Raw genomic sequence first — 16,497 nt, 5'->3', positions numbered from 1 at the left:
TAGGTTTAGGGTCCATTCTCTGATTTCTGATATTTTATTTCAAATTTGTTAATTTAAAAAAATCCTAAATTAAGAGTTGGTAAATACTATTATCAGGACTTCCCAACTCCGGAACATGGAAAAACTATTATTTTGATTTACAGGTTGGAGTCTTCCAGTCTATGTGACAATTAATTATATAGGTCAGGGGATTCTTGGAGCTGTAGTCTAAAAAAGTACCATATATACTCATGTATACTGATATACCTCATGTAGGTGTTACATGCCAAAATTATGGATTTGGATATGATCCATAAATAAGTCGAGGGTCATTCTGCAGAGAAGGGAAAACACCAACGCCACTGCCAATTCTCCACCCAGACATTCAAAAAGGCCGGAAACGATGCCATGGAGAGAGAGTAGAGTAGAGGTTCTCTCAGAACAGACTAGGCTCTTGCCTTTCACCACTCTATTCAGAAAAGGGGATAGTTCCTTTTTGTGTTTTCTGGGCTGTATGGCCATGTTCCAGAAGAATTCTCCCCTGATGTTTTGCCCACATCTATGGCAGGCATCCTCAAAGGTTGTGAGGTCTCTTGGAAACAAGGCAAGTGGGGTTAATATATCTGTGGCATGTCCAGGGTGGGAGAAAGAACACTTGTCTGTTTGAGGCAAGTGTGAAAGTTGCAGTTGGTCAGCTTGATTAGCACTGAATAGCCTTGCAGCTTCAAAGCCTGGCTGCTCCCTGCATGGGACAATCCTTTGTTGTGAGGAGTTAGCTGGCCCTGATTGTTTCTTGTCTTGAATTTTCCTGTTTTCTGAGTGTTGCTCTTTATTTATTTATTTCCAACATTTCTATCCCATCTTTCTCAAGGGGGACTCAGGGCGGCGTACAACGTCAGCAATTCAATTTACTATCCTGATTCTAGAGTTTTTTAATACTGGTATCCAGATTTTGTTCATTTTCATGGTTTCCCCTTTTCTGTTGAAATTGTCCATATATTTTCAGTGGCTTCTCTGTGTAGTCTGACATGGTGGTTGTCAGAGTGGTCCAGCATTTCTGTTGTTCACATATGCTGTATCCAGGTTGGTTTATCAAGTGCTCTTCTATGGCTGCTATGTAATCAAGGTGGCCAATTGCAACATTCACACTTGCCTCCAAAAGACAAGACTTCTTTCTCTCACCCTGGACATTCCACAGATATATAAACCTCACTTGCCTAGTTTTCGACAGACCTCACAACTTCTGCGGATGTCTGCCATAGATGTGAGTGAAACGTCAGGAGAGAATTCTTCTGGAACATGGCCAGACAGCCCAGGAAACTCACAGCAATCCAGTTCCTTTTTATATATATATGAATTAAGATACATTGCTTGCATGGATATGTCAGTCTAGATTTTGGGATTGATTTTTGATTGAAATGTCTAGATTTAAAATAGTACACGGTATAGCATTTCTAATATGTCAAAAATTGTGAGCATACTTCCACATTCTCCAGAACTCTGAATGAAGGTAGATGAGCATATATAACAGCACAAAGGAAAATCAGTCGCAGAGATAAAAACAGTACAGCCAATAATAAAATGACAACAACAAAAAATCTGAAAGCACTAAAGCGGTTTTTCAAATGTCTGGGAGTATTGAAAAGTCATATGTTCCATTCAAGCATCTCTGGATGGCCAGTTTGCTCTGAATGTTTTTAAAATGTCATATTCAATAGCTGTCTTTCAGGAGCAGGCCTAAGTAATGTATGGCACACCAGATGGTATTGAACTACAACTCTCATACTCCTTTGCCTTTGGCTGTGGTAGTAGGGCTGATAGGATTGCTCCTTCAATCTAGCCAACCTCTTTAAAATGTTTCTTTGAATCAAAACACAGATATCGGACAAGGCATTTTTTTCTTAAAACACAGTGCATCAGACAGACCCAGCATGGTGTAGTTGTTTGGGAGTGTTGGACCATAACTCTAGAAACTAGGGTTACATCTCTGCTCAGCCATGGAAACCCATTGGGTGACCTTGGGTGAGTTACACTCTCTCAGTCTTCACCTCACCTCCCAGCCATGAAACAAATCTTGCAAAAAAACAAACAAACCCTATGCGAGATTTGCCTTAGGTCTGCCATAGGTCAGAAACCATTTGAAGGCACCCAACAACGAGATACACACACCACACGTCAAATCAGCCAAGCTTTTTCTCTACTGGGAAATAATCACCCAGTCTATTCTGGTTGCCACATTAAAGAATTTTAAGCAGGGAAATGATTGTTTACACTTGGATGCTCCATTAGCAGCCGATATACTGTGTGCACATTCTGTATTGAAGACAAATTAGTGTGAGAGCACTGCTATACACTGTAATTTGCATCTCTAGACTGAATAGGTCTTTGGTGAAAGAGGCTATTAAGCTGTGAACCTGGTATCGCCTCTTGGGACACCAAAGGAAATGATGATTGCAGATCATTTAAATTCTTTTGGCTTGAAGGCACCTTGAAGCTCCTTCATTAATTTATCCAAACTTTAAGTGGAACAGAAAGACCAAATATCTCAAACTTATATATATATATATACACACAGGTCTATATAAATAAAAATGTAATCTTCGTTTGTGGGATTAACATAACTCAAAAACCACTGGATGAATTGACACCAAATTTGGACACAATACACCTAACAACTCAATGTATGTCCTTCACTCAAAAAAAAAAAAAAAAAACAAGGGGAAAAAAAGAAAGGACTTCTACACCCAAAATTCTTACAGGGAGAAATAGCTCATGTCCACAAAGACACCCAGGGCCACACCCCCTCCTCTGCACAGGGAAACAGCTGGCTGCTAAAGAATTGGGAGCCAGGCATGCATGCACGGCCACACACACACACACACACAGGCAAGAGTGGGCACTATGGGAGTGGAGGTGGAGGCTTGCTGCACGGAGCCCCTTCCTTTTCCCTGCTATGTCAGGAGGGTGGTCTCCTCCTCTTCCTCTTCCACTTCCCTATGCCCCTTCCTCCTCCACACGTGGTCCTCATCCTCCTCCCCTCCTCCCTCCCTCCCACTGGCTACTGAAGTGGTCATCCTGGAAGCAGAGGCACACCGCAATGATGAGAGGGTGGCCTCTTTCTCCTCCCCTACCCTGGGCCTCTGCCTCCCGCACTTGCCGCCAGAGCTGGCAAGGTCAGAGTGGGTGGTCACTGCACGGGGGGGGGGGGGTAGCTTTTCTTTCTCTGCTATGGCAGAAGGGTGGCCTCCTCCACCTCCGCTTCCCCATACCTCTTCCTCCTCCCCACACCAGCTTCTTCCCTTCTCCAAACCTTTCTCTCCCCCCCCCTCCCCTCGCCGACCTCATCCTCCTCCCTTCTATACTGCCATCTAAAATCCACATTATCTACTTAGAACTGGAACAACCCACAAATAAACATTACATTTTTATTTTTACATCAATTATAATATATATATATATATATATATATATATATATATATATATATATATATCTGTTATATAGATTACTATATAATATGTTACTATTATATATTATTATATAATACAGATTAAATAGACTCATAGAATTGAGTTGGAAGGGACACTCCACAAGTAAGGAGAGAAGGAGGGAAAGAGGGAAGGAATGAAGGCGGGAAAGGGGGAAGGAAGGAAGGAAGGAGAGAAGGAGGGAGGGAAAGAAGGAAGGAGGGAAGGAGAGAAGGAAGGAAAGAATGGAAGGAGAACATGAAATAAAAAAGTTAAAGGAGAGAGAGAGAGAGAGAGAGAAGGAAGGAGAGAAGGAATGAAAGACAGAAAGAGGAAGGGAAGGAAGGGAGGAAGGAAGGAAGGAAAGAGAGAAGGAAGGAAAGATGTAACCAAAGAGCAAAGAAAGGGAGGAAAGAAACAGGTAGAGACGGAAGAAAGAAGAAGAGAAATAGGAAGGGAAAGAAAAAGAGCGAAGAAAGGAAAGAGGGAGGGAAGGAAGGAAGGAGAGAAAAAGGGAGGGAAGGTTGGCCACAGCAACGCATGGCAGGTACAGCTAGTGTGTCTGTGTGTGTATAATAGAGAGAGAGAGAACTGGAAGATATTTTATAATATATCCAGAATGAACCGGGGGCTGCAGTGGCACAGTGCGTTAAACTGCTAAGCTTCAGAACTTGCTGACTGGATGGTTGGTGGTTCAAATCCACGAGACGGGGTGATCTCCCATTGTTAGCCCCAGCTTCTGCCACGCTAGTAGTTCGAAAACATGCAAATGTGAGTAGATCAATAGGTACCGCGTCAGTGGGAAGGTAACAGTGCTCCATGCAATCATGCCGGCCACATGGCCTTGGGGGTGTGTATGGACAACCCTGGCTCTTCGGCTTAGAAATGGAGATGAGCACCAGCCCTCACATTCAAACTTGACTAGACTTAATGTCAAGGGAAACCTATCAGAATAAACCACAGGAAAGGAAGCCCCATTTAACATCCCCCCTCCTGAAAAAGGGGAGTCTTCGTGTGTAAGGATATCACCTACATCCAAAGAGAACACAGCTGATAAATAAAAACATGTGACAAAAGAAATGGCCCGAAATTAAGTGGTTTGATTGATGGTTAGGGAAGGAATCTGGTTCATGGTTTTGCAAGTGCTCAACTAGTTGACTGTCCAGCTTTTACTTACTGAGCTCTATTACGTTCTTGCAGTGATGCCAACATAAAAGATACCCTTTCGGACTCTGACTCTGATATGGGCAGTACAGAACAACTTGACCAAGGAAGCACAGATACCCTCGTCAATGGCTGCAAGGCAGATGGGGAGGCCGCCAAGAGATTGGCCAAAAGGTTGTATCACCTTGAGGGATTCAAGCATTGCGATGTCGCACGCCAGCTTGGGAAGAAGTAAGTGAAACGGATGAGGTGAAACTAAGCCCTCGGTCAAGTTTGGTGGGGAGCAGTTTCATGAACTTGAGTCTTTGTTTCATGAGCTAACTTCAGTCCTGGATGCTCTTTTTATTTATTTTTTGAGAAAGCGGCAATTTAATTAAAATTAAATCATTTTGTCAATAAAAACAAAGTCAAGACAGATGAGTATATTTTTTTCCAGTGATTTCGGTAACCTTCAGAAGGAACCAGGGCATAGAAGCTCTATGCCTTTGTTATGTGCGGAACTGGAGAGATACCCGCATAGAGCCGCTAATGTGGGAAAGTGCGTGCAGATGCCTTGTGAAAGGGTGAATGGAAAATATTCACACCAGGATGCATATTCTCATCCATATCCTGCTCCAGCTAATCATGTTTACTAACTGATCATAATTGGAACCAACTGGGTTGAAAGTCTTTTATGCCACCCTAGTAGGCAGTGAAATGAAGAAAGAACTGGACTGGCATGGTAAGAATGTTTTCCCTCTTTCTGCCCTCTCTCAGAGTGATGGCAATGGGAGACTTTGGCCTAAATCCAATCACTAGAGCCAAGTAGAGTAGGCCCATTGAATCAATTGCTTGAACACTTCTATACATCTCTTTCATTTAATGGATCTATTTTCTGTAAATCTCTTTCATCTAATAAATCTATTGATTAGCTGGAGCTGTTGGGACTAGCAATTGGATTTAAGCTTTTCTGCATCCACAGCTATGCCACGACATAGACAAATGTACCTTGCTATTGTGGCAGCATGACATCACCATGTTCTCTGCGTAGTCTCTGGATGAAACATCCCCTTCCCATGCCATGCAACCAATCCAAACTAAACTAATGGTTAATTTTTAATGAAATAAAAAAACAACAATAGTGTTGAATCCAAGCTCTTTTTTTAAGGATCTACTGAAATGCCTATGATTTGAGTTCAATTGATTTCAGTAGGAACCACGTATAATTTTGTCACCTGGATCTGACACCGTGTATTTAACATACTGTACATTTTGCCATATGGCTTTGTCTTTGTTGGACAAGAAAATGTATATCTGAATTCAGTGGAACAGTTTCAGTACATTCACATAATAAAGTAGAACACGTATTCCTTAGAGAAGGGGACAGTTATGGATTTAAAGCTTCAAGTCCCCGAATAGCATGAAAATAGCTTTATTATAGACTCCCTAAAGGCACATTGGCCTCATTTGCAGAAAATAGCATGTGGTGAAGGGGAAACTGATCTTCTAGATGACAACATCCTTACAATATTACATTCCTTCTACTGTATTGTCTTATTTTAATATTTATTGAGTCCTTTGTTCTCAACTCTTAACATCTATCATTGTTAAGATTTGAGAACAAACAAAGCTAAAAGACTCCTACTCACTCTCTCTAGATATTCCACTCTTTCCCCATACCAATGTCCAGCCAATATAGAGGAAAAAAGGAGACTGTGGGATAGAACTAATGAAGAAGAAGACAGGGAATGTGGGTCGAAAGAGCTATCCAGACATTCCAGATGAAAGGAAAAAGAATCCCACTATTTGTGCTTTAGAAAGAATAGGTTACAGACATAAATTTTATTAAGGTTCAGTCAAGTCTAAATTATTTTACTACTTAATCAGATGGAGTGATTTTAACATCTTAGGGTGCTTTCACCTCGTCTAGGAGATGGAGATCGATGCTGGACATCACACGACATTGCATAACATCCAGCTGAGGCCACAACTGGGGTGAAAGTGGTGCCAGATGCTTCCACCCCAACATGGGAAGCTTCCTGTGTTGTGCTAGCTCCAATGGAGCCAGCATAGGGCCTCCCCACAAGGGCTACATTTTCTCCGGGTGATGGGCAAAGTGTTGTGGAGAGGGAGCTGCACGCAGGGTGACAAATTGGTTCCTCTGCTCTCTTTCCTCACAGAAGCCCGGCAAAGCAGGACTCTTCACCTGGGCTTTCTGATGAGGTCCTTCGAATCCATCTTTCAATATCTAGGAGGAAATCCCATCTCAAATATGTCAGATATCAAAACCTGGCTTTGCAGTATTCATGTGTCATCTCTAAGTGTTAAAATTATCTAATTTTGATATGTTCACCTCCAGGCAAGAAAAAGACTTGTGTGCAAATCTGCAACTTAGCTAATAGAGCATTTTGCTGCAATCTGCATGGCTTGATTGATTTATTGCTGCATCTTATAATGACCCTCAGGTTACTTACCAATTTTCCTCCAAGTCGTGGTGCATAGATTCCTTCTCTGCTCTGCTTATACTTTGTGGCTAGAAGATGTATGGTAGATTAAATGTTACTCATTTCATTTCCTTAAGTAATTTAGAAAGCATAATTTAATTTCATCTTCCAACCAAATAAATGTGTTCTGTACTTGTGTGTTTGAATGACAAGTTGTGAGGAAATGAGGTTTGTACTTTTTTTTTGTCTTTTTTTTAAAAAAAATATTATTACTATTGTATAATACATAGAAACATTCCATCTTTGAAAATAACATTCAAAATTACTATTGTATAATACATAGAAACATTCCATCTTTGAAAATAACATTCAAAACACCAGTTTTTTTCCCCAATCCTGCCACCAGCACACACCCCCCCCCCCCCCCCCGGGAACAAATAGATACTTTAGCTGTGTTTATTACAATTGTTCAATCATGAGAATAGTTTTGTTCAACACCGTATATTTATCTTTCCCCTTTATTCTATATATGAGACCCTTCCATTTTGCTTTCCATGTCTTTTTGCTTTGACCCGTCATATAGTAACTTTTCCTTTCGCTAATATAATCTTGAAGAAGGTAATCTGCTAAATATTTGTACCAGGTTTTTGTATCCCATTTCTTGTGGTCTTTCCAGCCCAGGGCCACTGAGGCTTTAATTCCCTCTATCATATGTTTTATTATTTCCTCACTTTCCTTATATTCCTCTTTATTTTCAAATTTCTGAGTGAAAAATTGGGCCTTATTCCATTCTATCTTGATCCCTAATAGCTCCTCCATTTCTTTCCTGATTATTTCTTGGAACTTTTGGATTTTTTCACATTCCCACCACATGTGGGCATATGTTCCTATTTTACCACAGTTGTGCCAACATAATTTTGGGCACGTTTTTGTGATATGCGCCAGTTGCATAGGAGTTCTGTACCATTTTGTCAATATTTTTCGTTGCATTTCTTTAATCTTTAGGTGTTTTATTTTATTGATTGAATTAATCCAATTGTCTATTTCTCTCTCACTGCAACTTAATTTCTCCTTCCAGACTTCTATTAGGGTAGATTTTGTGTTGTGTTGTATTTCGGTGATTGTGTTATATATAAATCCCATGATTCCTTTCTCCCTCTCTACTTTCCATTTTATTATTTTGTCGAGATTTGTTTCTGAGGTTTCCTTATTCTTCAATTCTATTAGCTTTTTAGACAGCCCTCCCCATTGTAACCAATTTCCATGCCCGCATTTATCTTTTATTTCCTCCCATTGAATTACAGTCCCGTCTGGTTTTAGTAAGTCCTCAATCTTTGTTATTCCGTTTTGTTCCAGTTTCTTTAGCATGTTGCGATATAGCTGGGGTTTTCTGTTGTCTAAGGAACCTATTGGGAGCTTGTCTATTTTATTTACTGGGAGTTTATTTTGCCATTTCCCCCAACAAGTCATTGTTAATGACAAGGGGCCTCCTTTTATGTTTTTTAGTTCTTTCCCCCCAATTTTCCCCATAATGCAAGATCCATATTCCCACCCGTTTGTTAATTTCTCTAACCTAACCCATCTTTTGGGCTCACCGATATCTAATTCAAGTTACTTGGTTTGTACTTCATGCTATACTATAGGCAATCATTTGTGGCCAAGGATAGTTGTCCTCCAAAGGTGGAGTCCTGTAGTGGGTTGGCAAGTGACTGTAGAGATGGCCATCCAGGCTCTGTTTAAAAGCCTCCAAAGAAGGAGCCTCCACCACACTCCGGGGCAAAGAGTTCCACTGCTGAACAGCTCTCACAGTCAGGAAGTTCTTCCTAATGTTCAGATGGAATTTCCTTTCTTATAGTCTGAAGCCATTGTTCTGCAACCTAGTCTCCAGGGCAGCAGAAAACAAGCTTGCTCCCTCCTCCCCATGACTCCCTCTCACATATTTATACATGACTATTATGTCTCCTCTCAGTCTTCTCTTCTTCAGGCTAAACATGCCCAGCACTTTAAGCCACTCCTCATACGGCCTGTTCTCCAAACACTTGACCATTTTAGTCGCCCTCCTCTGGACACATTCCAGCTTGTCAATATCTCTCTTCAATTGTGGTGCCCAGAATTAGACACAGTATTACACACATTACACACATACTTGCATGAAGTGTGCCTAAGCTGAATAAGGTCTGTGTAAGCCACACTTCTAAGGATAAGAGGAATGTCTGAAATATGGGCTTGAATAATGGTCACTTTTGAGTCCTGGTGGGAGGATTCACGTCTGCTGTGGTTTTAAAATTTTTAGCTCACATCCAGGGTGAGCATGTGTTGGTTCTTACAAATGCTGTGTGAGTTCAGACCCCTTTTCAGTGGGTTATCAAGTAGGATTCTGTTTTTAAGGGTATGCACAAGTAGATTTACTATGACATCTTTTAATTGCAGTAATGAATTTAGCAAATTGGTAGCTGAGGAATATCTTCGTTTCTTTGACTTCACTGGGCTGACCTTGGATAAAGCACTCAGGTGAGCTGCAAGGGCAGGGATCTCAAACGCATGAGTAATAGGTAAGGCCCCATGCTTTTATTTTCTGCTAGTCACCGTGCATTTATTTCTGATGTCACTCTTTTTCAAAAAAATCAAACACTTTCACTTTGTGTGCACATTTCTCTTATGCCTGCATTCCTCTTTATTTACATTTGCTTCCTATGAAACCTCCCTCAAATCAGTTTATTAACTGTTGTGATCATCTACTGCATTTCAATGATAGAAAAGTGCTGGCAATTAGAAGGGCTGACAAGGGGAGTACATGAATTCAAAGTGTTATTTTGTAGGCATTTCTTTTGATGCCGGTGCACTGCTCCCCTGTGAACCGGATTACTTGTATTCCATATGGAGGCAGATGAAACCTGAAAGACTCAGCAGAACTACCAGTCATGGCTCACATGTTGCCTCACTTAAATAACTATTCTTAGGGACTACACATCCGTGTTATCCTTTGGAACCTGTTCGTTGTTCTTTGGAAAATCTTTAGGGCCTAATAAAAGCATTGCATATATATAACTACAGTTCCATCCTAATAGCTAGGAACAAATACTGGGTTTACTTTGGAAAGCAGAGGAATATGGTGAAGTAGTAGAATAAAGAATACTTTAGGTTTTTTTTAAAAAAATATTTTTTTATTTGGTATAAAGAAAAATATGTATTTTCCAAGTAAAGTAGGAGAACATAATATTTTGAAGAAAAGTAGGAAAACAAGAAGATAGAAGTATGGGGGGAAAGAGACAAAATATATTAAAAATATATAAAAGGTAAAGCTGAAAATAAAAATAAAATCTTATGACTACCTTCTAATCCTACACAGGTTCAACTTTATTGTCTATATGATCTTCCTGATTTTTTCTTGTTTGTCCACGCTTGTATCCCATATTAATATAATATTCACAGTTAGATTTCTTTACTTCTCTTTTCTATGTATTCCTCCACCTGTACCCAGTTTGTTTGTTTAACCGGGAAATAAACAAGATGAACTCCAACTTCTAGCACTACACCACAAATATGATATCATAGCCATCACTGAAACCTGGTGGGATGACTCCTATCGCTGGAATGTAGATATCGAGGGGTATAACCTCTTTCACAGAAACCGAACAAAAGGGAGAGGAGGCGGAGTAGCCTTATATGTCAAAAACTCTTATGCGGTAGAAGAAATTCAAGACAGCAATCTGGGAAACCAGCTTGAAATCATCTGGATAAGAATCAAGGGAACTGGGACTCAAAAAGATGTCGTTGTAGGCGTCTACTACAGACCCCCAAGCCAGGAGGAAGATCTTGATGAAGTCTTCTGCCAACAGTTGACCAAACAGGCACAGAAAAGAGATGTAGTAGTCATGGGCGATTTCAACTATCCCGATATTTGCTGGAAAACAAACTCGGCCAAGAGTACAAGGTCCAACAAATTCCTCGCTTGCCTTGCAGACAATTTCATGGTCCAAAAGGTAGAAGAGGCAACAAGGGGATTGGCTACTCTTGATCTCATCCTAACAAATGCGGAGGACCTGATCGATGCGGTTGAAGTGGTAGGATCCTTAGGGGCAAGTGACCATGTGCTCCTGCAATTTGAGGTACAAAGGAAGGCCGAAACTAAGACAAGTCAAACCCGCATTTTGGACTTTAGGAGAGCTGACTTCCAAAAAATGAAGGAAACGCTGAGCAGCATTCAGTGGACACAGATACTAAAAGACAAGGGAGCTACGGATGGATGGGAATTTCTCAAGAGTGAAATACTCAAGGCGCAATTGCAAACCGTGCCAACAAAAAGAAAAAATAGGACAAGTGCAAAGAAGCCAGAATGGATGTCCAAAGAACTTCTAACTGTGCTAAGACACAAAAGAGACATGCACAAGAAGTGGAAAAAGGGAGAAATCACCAAAGAAGAATTCAAACAAATAGCCAACACCTGTAGGGAAAAGGTCCGCAAGGCTAAAGCACAAAACGAGCTCAGGCTTGCCAGGGACATTAAAAACAATAAAAAGGGCTTCTATTCTTATGTCAGTAGAAAAAGGAAAAACAAGGAGGCGATAGGACCTCTTCGAGGAGAAGATGGGGCAATGCTGACAGGGGATAGGGAAAAGGCAGAACTACTTAATGCCTTCTTTGCCTCGGTCTTCTCACAAAAAGAGAGTCTTCAACCTCAGCAAGATGGAGTGGATGAGGGATTGGAGGACATCCAACCCCAAATTGGGAAAGAAGTCGTCCAGGAATACCTGGCTGCTCTTAATGAGTTCAAGTCCCCAGGGCCAGATCAACTACACCCAAGAGTACTGAAGGAACTAGCGGAAGTCATTTCGGAACCATTGGCAACCATCTTTGAGAGTTCTTGGAGAACGGGAGAAGTTCCAGCAGATTGGAGGAGGGCCAATGTGGTCCCAATCTTCAAGAAGGGAAAAAAGGACGACCCAAACAACTACCGTCCGGTCAGCCTCACGTCGATACCGGGCAAGATTCTGGAAAAGATTGTTAAGGAAGCGGTCTGCAAACACTTAGAAATAAATGCAGTCATCGCTAATAGTCAACATGGATTTATCAAAAACAAGTCATGCCAGACTAATCTGATCTCTTTCTTCGATAGAGCTACAAGCTGGGTAGATGCGGGGAATGCCGTGGATGTGGCGTACCTGGATTTCAGTAAGGCCTTCGACAAGGTCCCCCATGACCTTCTGGCAAGGAAACTAGTCCAATGTGGGCTAGGCAAAACTACGGTGAGGTGGATCTGTAATTGGTTAAGTGGACGAACACAGAGAGTGCTCACTAATGCTTCCTCTTCATCTTGGAAAGAAGTGACAAGTGGAGTGCCGCAGGGTTCCGTCCTGGGCCCGGTCCTGTTCAACATCTTTATTAATGACTTAGATGAAGGGCTAGAAGGCATGATCATCAAGTTTGCAGACGACACCAAATTGGGAGGGATAGCCAATAGTCCAGAGGACAGGAGCAGAATTCAAAACGATCTTGACAGATTAGAGAGATGGGCCAAAACTAACAAAATGAAGTTCAACAGTGACAAATGCAAGATACTCCACTTTGGCAGAAAAAATGAAATGCAAAGATACAGAATGGGGGACGCCTGGCTCGAGAGCAGTACGTGTGAAAAAGATCTTGGAGTCCTCGTGGACAACAAGTTAAACATGAGCCAACAATGTGATGTGGCGGCAAAAAAAGCCAATGGGATTTTGGCCTGCATCAATAGGAGCATAGTGTCTAGATCTAAGGAAGTAATGCTACCCCTCTATTCTGCTTTGGTTAGACCACATCTGGAATATTGTGTCCAATTCTGGGCACCACAATTCAAGAGAGATATTGACAAGCTGGAATGTGTCCAGAGGAGGGCGACTAAAATGATCAAGGGTCTGGAGAACAAGCCCTATGAGGAGCGGCTTAGGGAACTGGGCATGTTTAGCCTGAAGAAGAGAAGGCTGAGAGGAGATATGATAGCCATGTATAAATATGTGAGAGGAAGCCACAGGGAGGAGGGAGCAAGCTTGTTTTCTGCTTCCTTGGAGACTAGGACGCGGAACAATGGCTTCAAACTACAAGAGAGGAGATTCCATCTGAACATTAGGAAAAACTTCCTGACTGTGAGAGCCGTTCAGCAGTGGAACTCTCTGCCCCGGAGTGTGGTGGAGGCTCCTTCATTGGAAGCTTTTAAGCAGAGGCTGGATGGCCATTTGTCAGGGGTGATTTGAATGCAATATTCCTGCTTCTTGGCAGGGGGTTGGACTGGATGGCCCATGAGGTCTCTTCCAACTCTTTGATTCTATGATTCTATGATTCTATGATTCTATGATTTCCCGTATTCCTCTTTAATAAGAAAGTTAGCATGTCCATGTCTTTAATTTCATTTATCCTTTTTTATCCATTGGTCTTTCTCCGGTATTTCCTTCAGTCTTAATGATAATGATAATAATAATAACAATAACAATAATAATAATAATAATAATTTATTTATTTCAAGCATTTCTACCCCTTCTCAACCCCAATAATAATAATAATAATAATAATAATAATAATAGCAATACTTTATTTATACTCCGCCACCATCTCCCCAAGGGGACTTGGGGCAGCTTACATGAGGCCAAGCCCAACACTACAGCAAAGCAAATATACAACAAAAGACAAATAATAATAATAATAATAATAATAATAATAATAATAATAATAATATACAAAAACAGTATTAATAAACACACCAGCCAGTATAAGGTCACAGTAATTGGGCAGGGCGAGTTGCAAGGATTAAAAGTTTAAAACACTGGGTAAGCAGGCCATGTATTGTATCTATACAGAGGATCAGAGGGACTAAAGTGAGGTTTAATTGCACTAGAAGATAGGGTAAAGTGCTTCTGAGGACATTTTATGCAGGGTTTGGTCAAGATCAGGAATTATTGTTCATTCATGGAAGGCACACTGGAATAGCCAAGTTTTCAGACTCTTCCTAAAGACTGCCAGGGTGGGGGCCTGCCTAATTTCTCTGGGGAGCTGAGGGGCCACCACAGAGCTGAGGGGCCACCACAGATAAGGCCCTCTCTCTTGTCCCCACAAGTCGCACTTGTGATGGGGGCGGGAGCAAGAGAAGGGCATCTCCGGAAGATTGAAGGGGTCGTGTAGGTTCATAATAGATGTGGTCACGAAAGTAGGCAGGTCCCAAACCGTTCAGGGCTTTGTAGGTAAGAACCTGCACCTTGAATTGGAAAATAAATGGCAGAGACTTTTCTCCATGAGACAGGGTCCCCCATGGAGGTGGGAGATTCATGGAAAACATCTGTGGATGAGAGAGGGGAGTTGCCTCCTCTATCAACCCCTTCCTCTATTGTTTCTTTACTGGAAACAGCTTCTTCTCTTTCTAAACCCTTTTCATTGTGAATTTTATAGCATGCAAGGAGGCCCTGAATTTTAGAGTTCTAGAGCTTGCATTTAACACATCCCACCTGTTCACCCTGAGCACCTTTCATTATCTGTTTGAATTCTTGTCTGTTTTCCTCTGCTCTGCACACCTTCCTCTTATATCATTCCCTATGTACTATGCACTTTATTCTGTGCATGGTCAACAGTGGTATTTTTAGACATTGTGTAATGTAGTCATATCACTGCTGAAATGAGAGATGACAGCATTCCTACAACTGGGATAATCATTGGCCACATGATTACCATATGTATAAGTCGACCTCATGTACAAGTCAAGGGCTGGTTTTGCAGCTACAATTATAGTATTTGATATGACCCGTGGTTATGTTGAGAGCCATTTCATAGAAAAGGGAAAGCACCAGTGGCACTTCAGCCACTTCTGATCACTGACATTTTTCCACCCAGGAATTAGAAAAGGCCAGAAGTAGCCATAGAGTGGACAGAGTAGAGGAGAGTGGTGCTCCTCTTAAATTCTCCTGGAATAGACTGAGCTCTTGCCCTTTGCCACTCTACTCAGAGAAAGGGGTAATACCTTTTTTTAAATAAAAGTTAAGGTACACTATTTACCATGACCTATGGATATGTTTTTGAGCTGATGTTTTGACTAAAATTTCTAGAGTTATACAATATGTGTTCATCTTTCATGCTTGTTTCACAACAGTGAAGGAAATACACAGCCTGTAAATATAAAACAGCCACAATAGGTTGTCATTGAAATTGTAGGGAAGCTTAAACTAGACTAGTGGTTCTCAGCCTGTGGGTCCCCAGATGTTTTGACCTTCAACTCCCAGAAATCATAACAGCTGGTAAACTGGCTGGGATTTCTGGGAGTTGTAGGCCAAAACACCTGGGGACCCACAGGTTGAGAACCACTGAACTAGACCAATGATGTCCTACCCTTGGTCCTCCAGATGTTTTAGAATTTAGTTTCCAGAATTCCTGAGATTTGAACAAGCAGACTAGGGCTTCTGGGAGTTGGAGACACACACATCTGGAGGACCAAAGGTTCAACATCACTGAGCTAGACACAGGCAACTACCAACCAATGACAAAACATTGCATCTGACCAGTGTTCTACCGGTACTGGCTATATGTTGTCTTCCAAATACAATTCGAGATGCCCAAATACAATTTAGGACATTTACCTATTAATTTTTCAAAATTGTAAGGCCAATATTGTTTGCATGCATCTTTCCTTCGCCCCATTGTAATATCCAAGACCCATCAACAAGGATTTTATTAATTTATCTTTGTGACTGACCAAGACAGCAAAGGCATGGTGAGAGATATTCTCTCACTGAAAACTCACTAAAGTAAACTGAAACATTTTCAGGAACCTTTCTATTCAACCTGACTTTTATGTTATGGAAGCATAAGAAGCAGGGTTTATACTAGGTCAGATTATTTATCCATACCATATAGTTTGTTTGTATTTATTCTGACAGCAACTTCAATAGCTCTTGAAAGCTTCAGGCAAAGTTCTTTCCTATTGCATGCTACTACCTGATCAATTGGTGTTGCCAGGGACAGAACCTGCCTGTAATTTCTGTATCCAAACTACATACTGAACTTCTGATAATCTCTTTCAGGGTCTTAGATTGGCAAAGGCAAGGGGGCTTCATTCTGTTTTAATGAGATGGGATTCAGTATGGTTGTATTGAAGCTTTCCTGCCTTTGTTATCTATCTCAGACAGACTGGGGCAAACTACACATCATAGATTCATAATGTGCTAGGTGTAACTAACTAGTGATGTATCACATATAATCTTATCACAGTCCATGGACTTTATGAAACCAAAGCCCACAGTGTTCTGGATAGCTATAGAAGCTGGAGGACAACATAGCACAATGTGGATCACCCCACCCCGTCCAATCCAATAATTTAAGGTATTTCCCCCATGAAAAATGGAGTAATTTATTAATTTAGTGGACAGTTTTAGGGCTAATCATCCTGGTGATATTTGAACGTGTGGCTCTTCCATTTTTTAAACAGCAATAACCATAGTGATGGATACTGT

General features: G+C 41.2%; 1 protein-coding gene across 1 annotated transcript in view; it reads left to right on the top strand.

The window, feature by feature from the left end:
• The window catches only part of LOC132774236 (PH and SEC7 domain-containing protein 2), a 66,262-nt gene that overhangs the window by 28,258 nt on the left and 21,507 nt on the right, over positions 1-16,497 (top strand). Inside the window, exons 4-5 of the mRNA XM_060774132.2 lie at positions 4,647-4,841; positions 9,464-9,544. Of these exons, the coding sequence (XP_060630115.2) occupies positions 4,647-4,841; positions 9,464-9,544 (276 nt within the window). The remainder of the gene's footprint in view (positions 1-4,646; positions 4,842-9,463; positions 9,545-16,497) is intronic.

Source organism: Anolis sagrei, chromosome 4 (assembly GCF_037176765.1).
Source record: "Anolis sagrei isolate rAnoSag1 chromosome 4, rAnoSag1.mat, whole genome shotgun sequence".
NCBI classification, from domain to species: domain Eukaryota; kingdom Metazoa; phylum Chordata; class Lepidosauria; order Squamata; family Dactyloidae; genus Anolis; species Anolis sagrei.
This window is presented reverse-complemented; position numbering and strand designations above follow the sequence as displayed.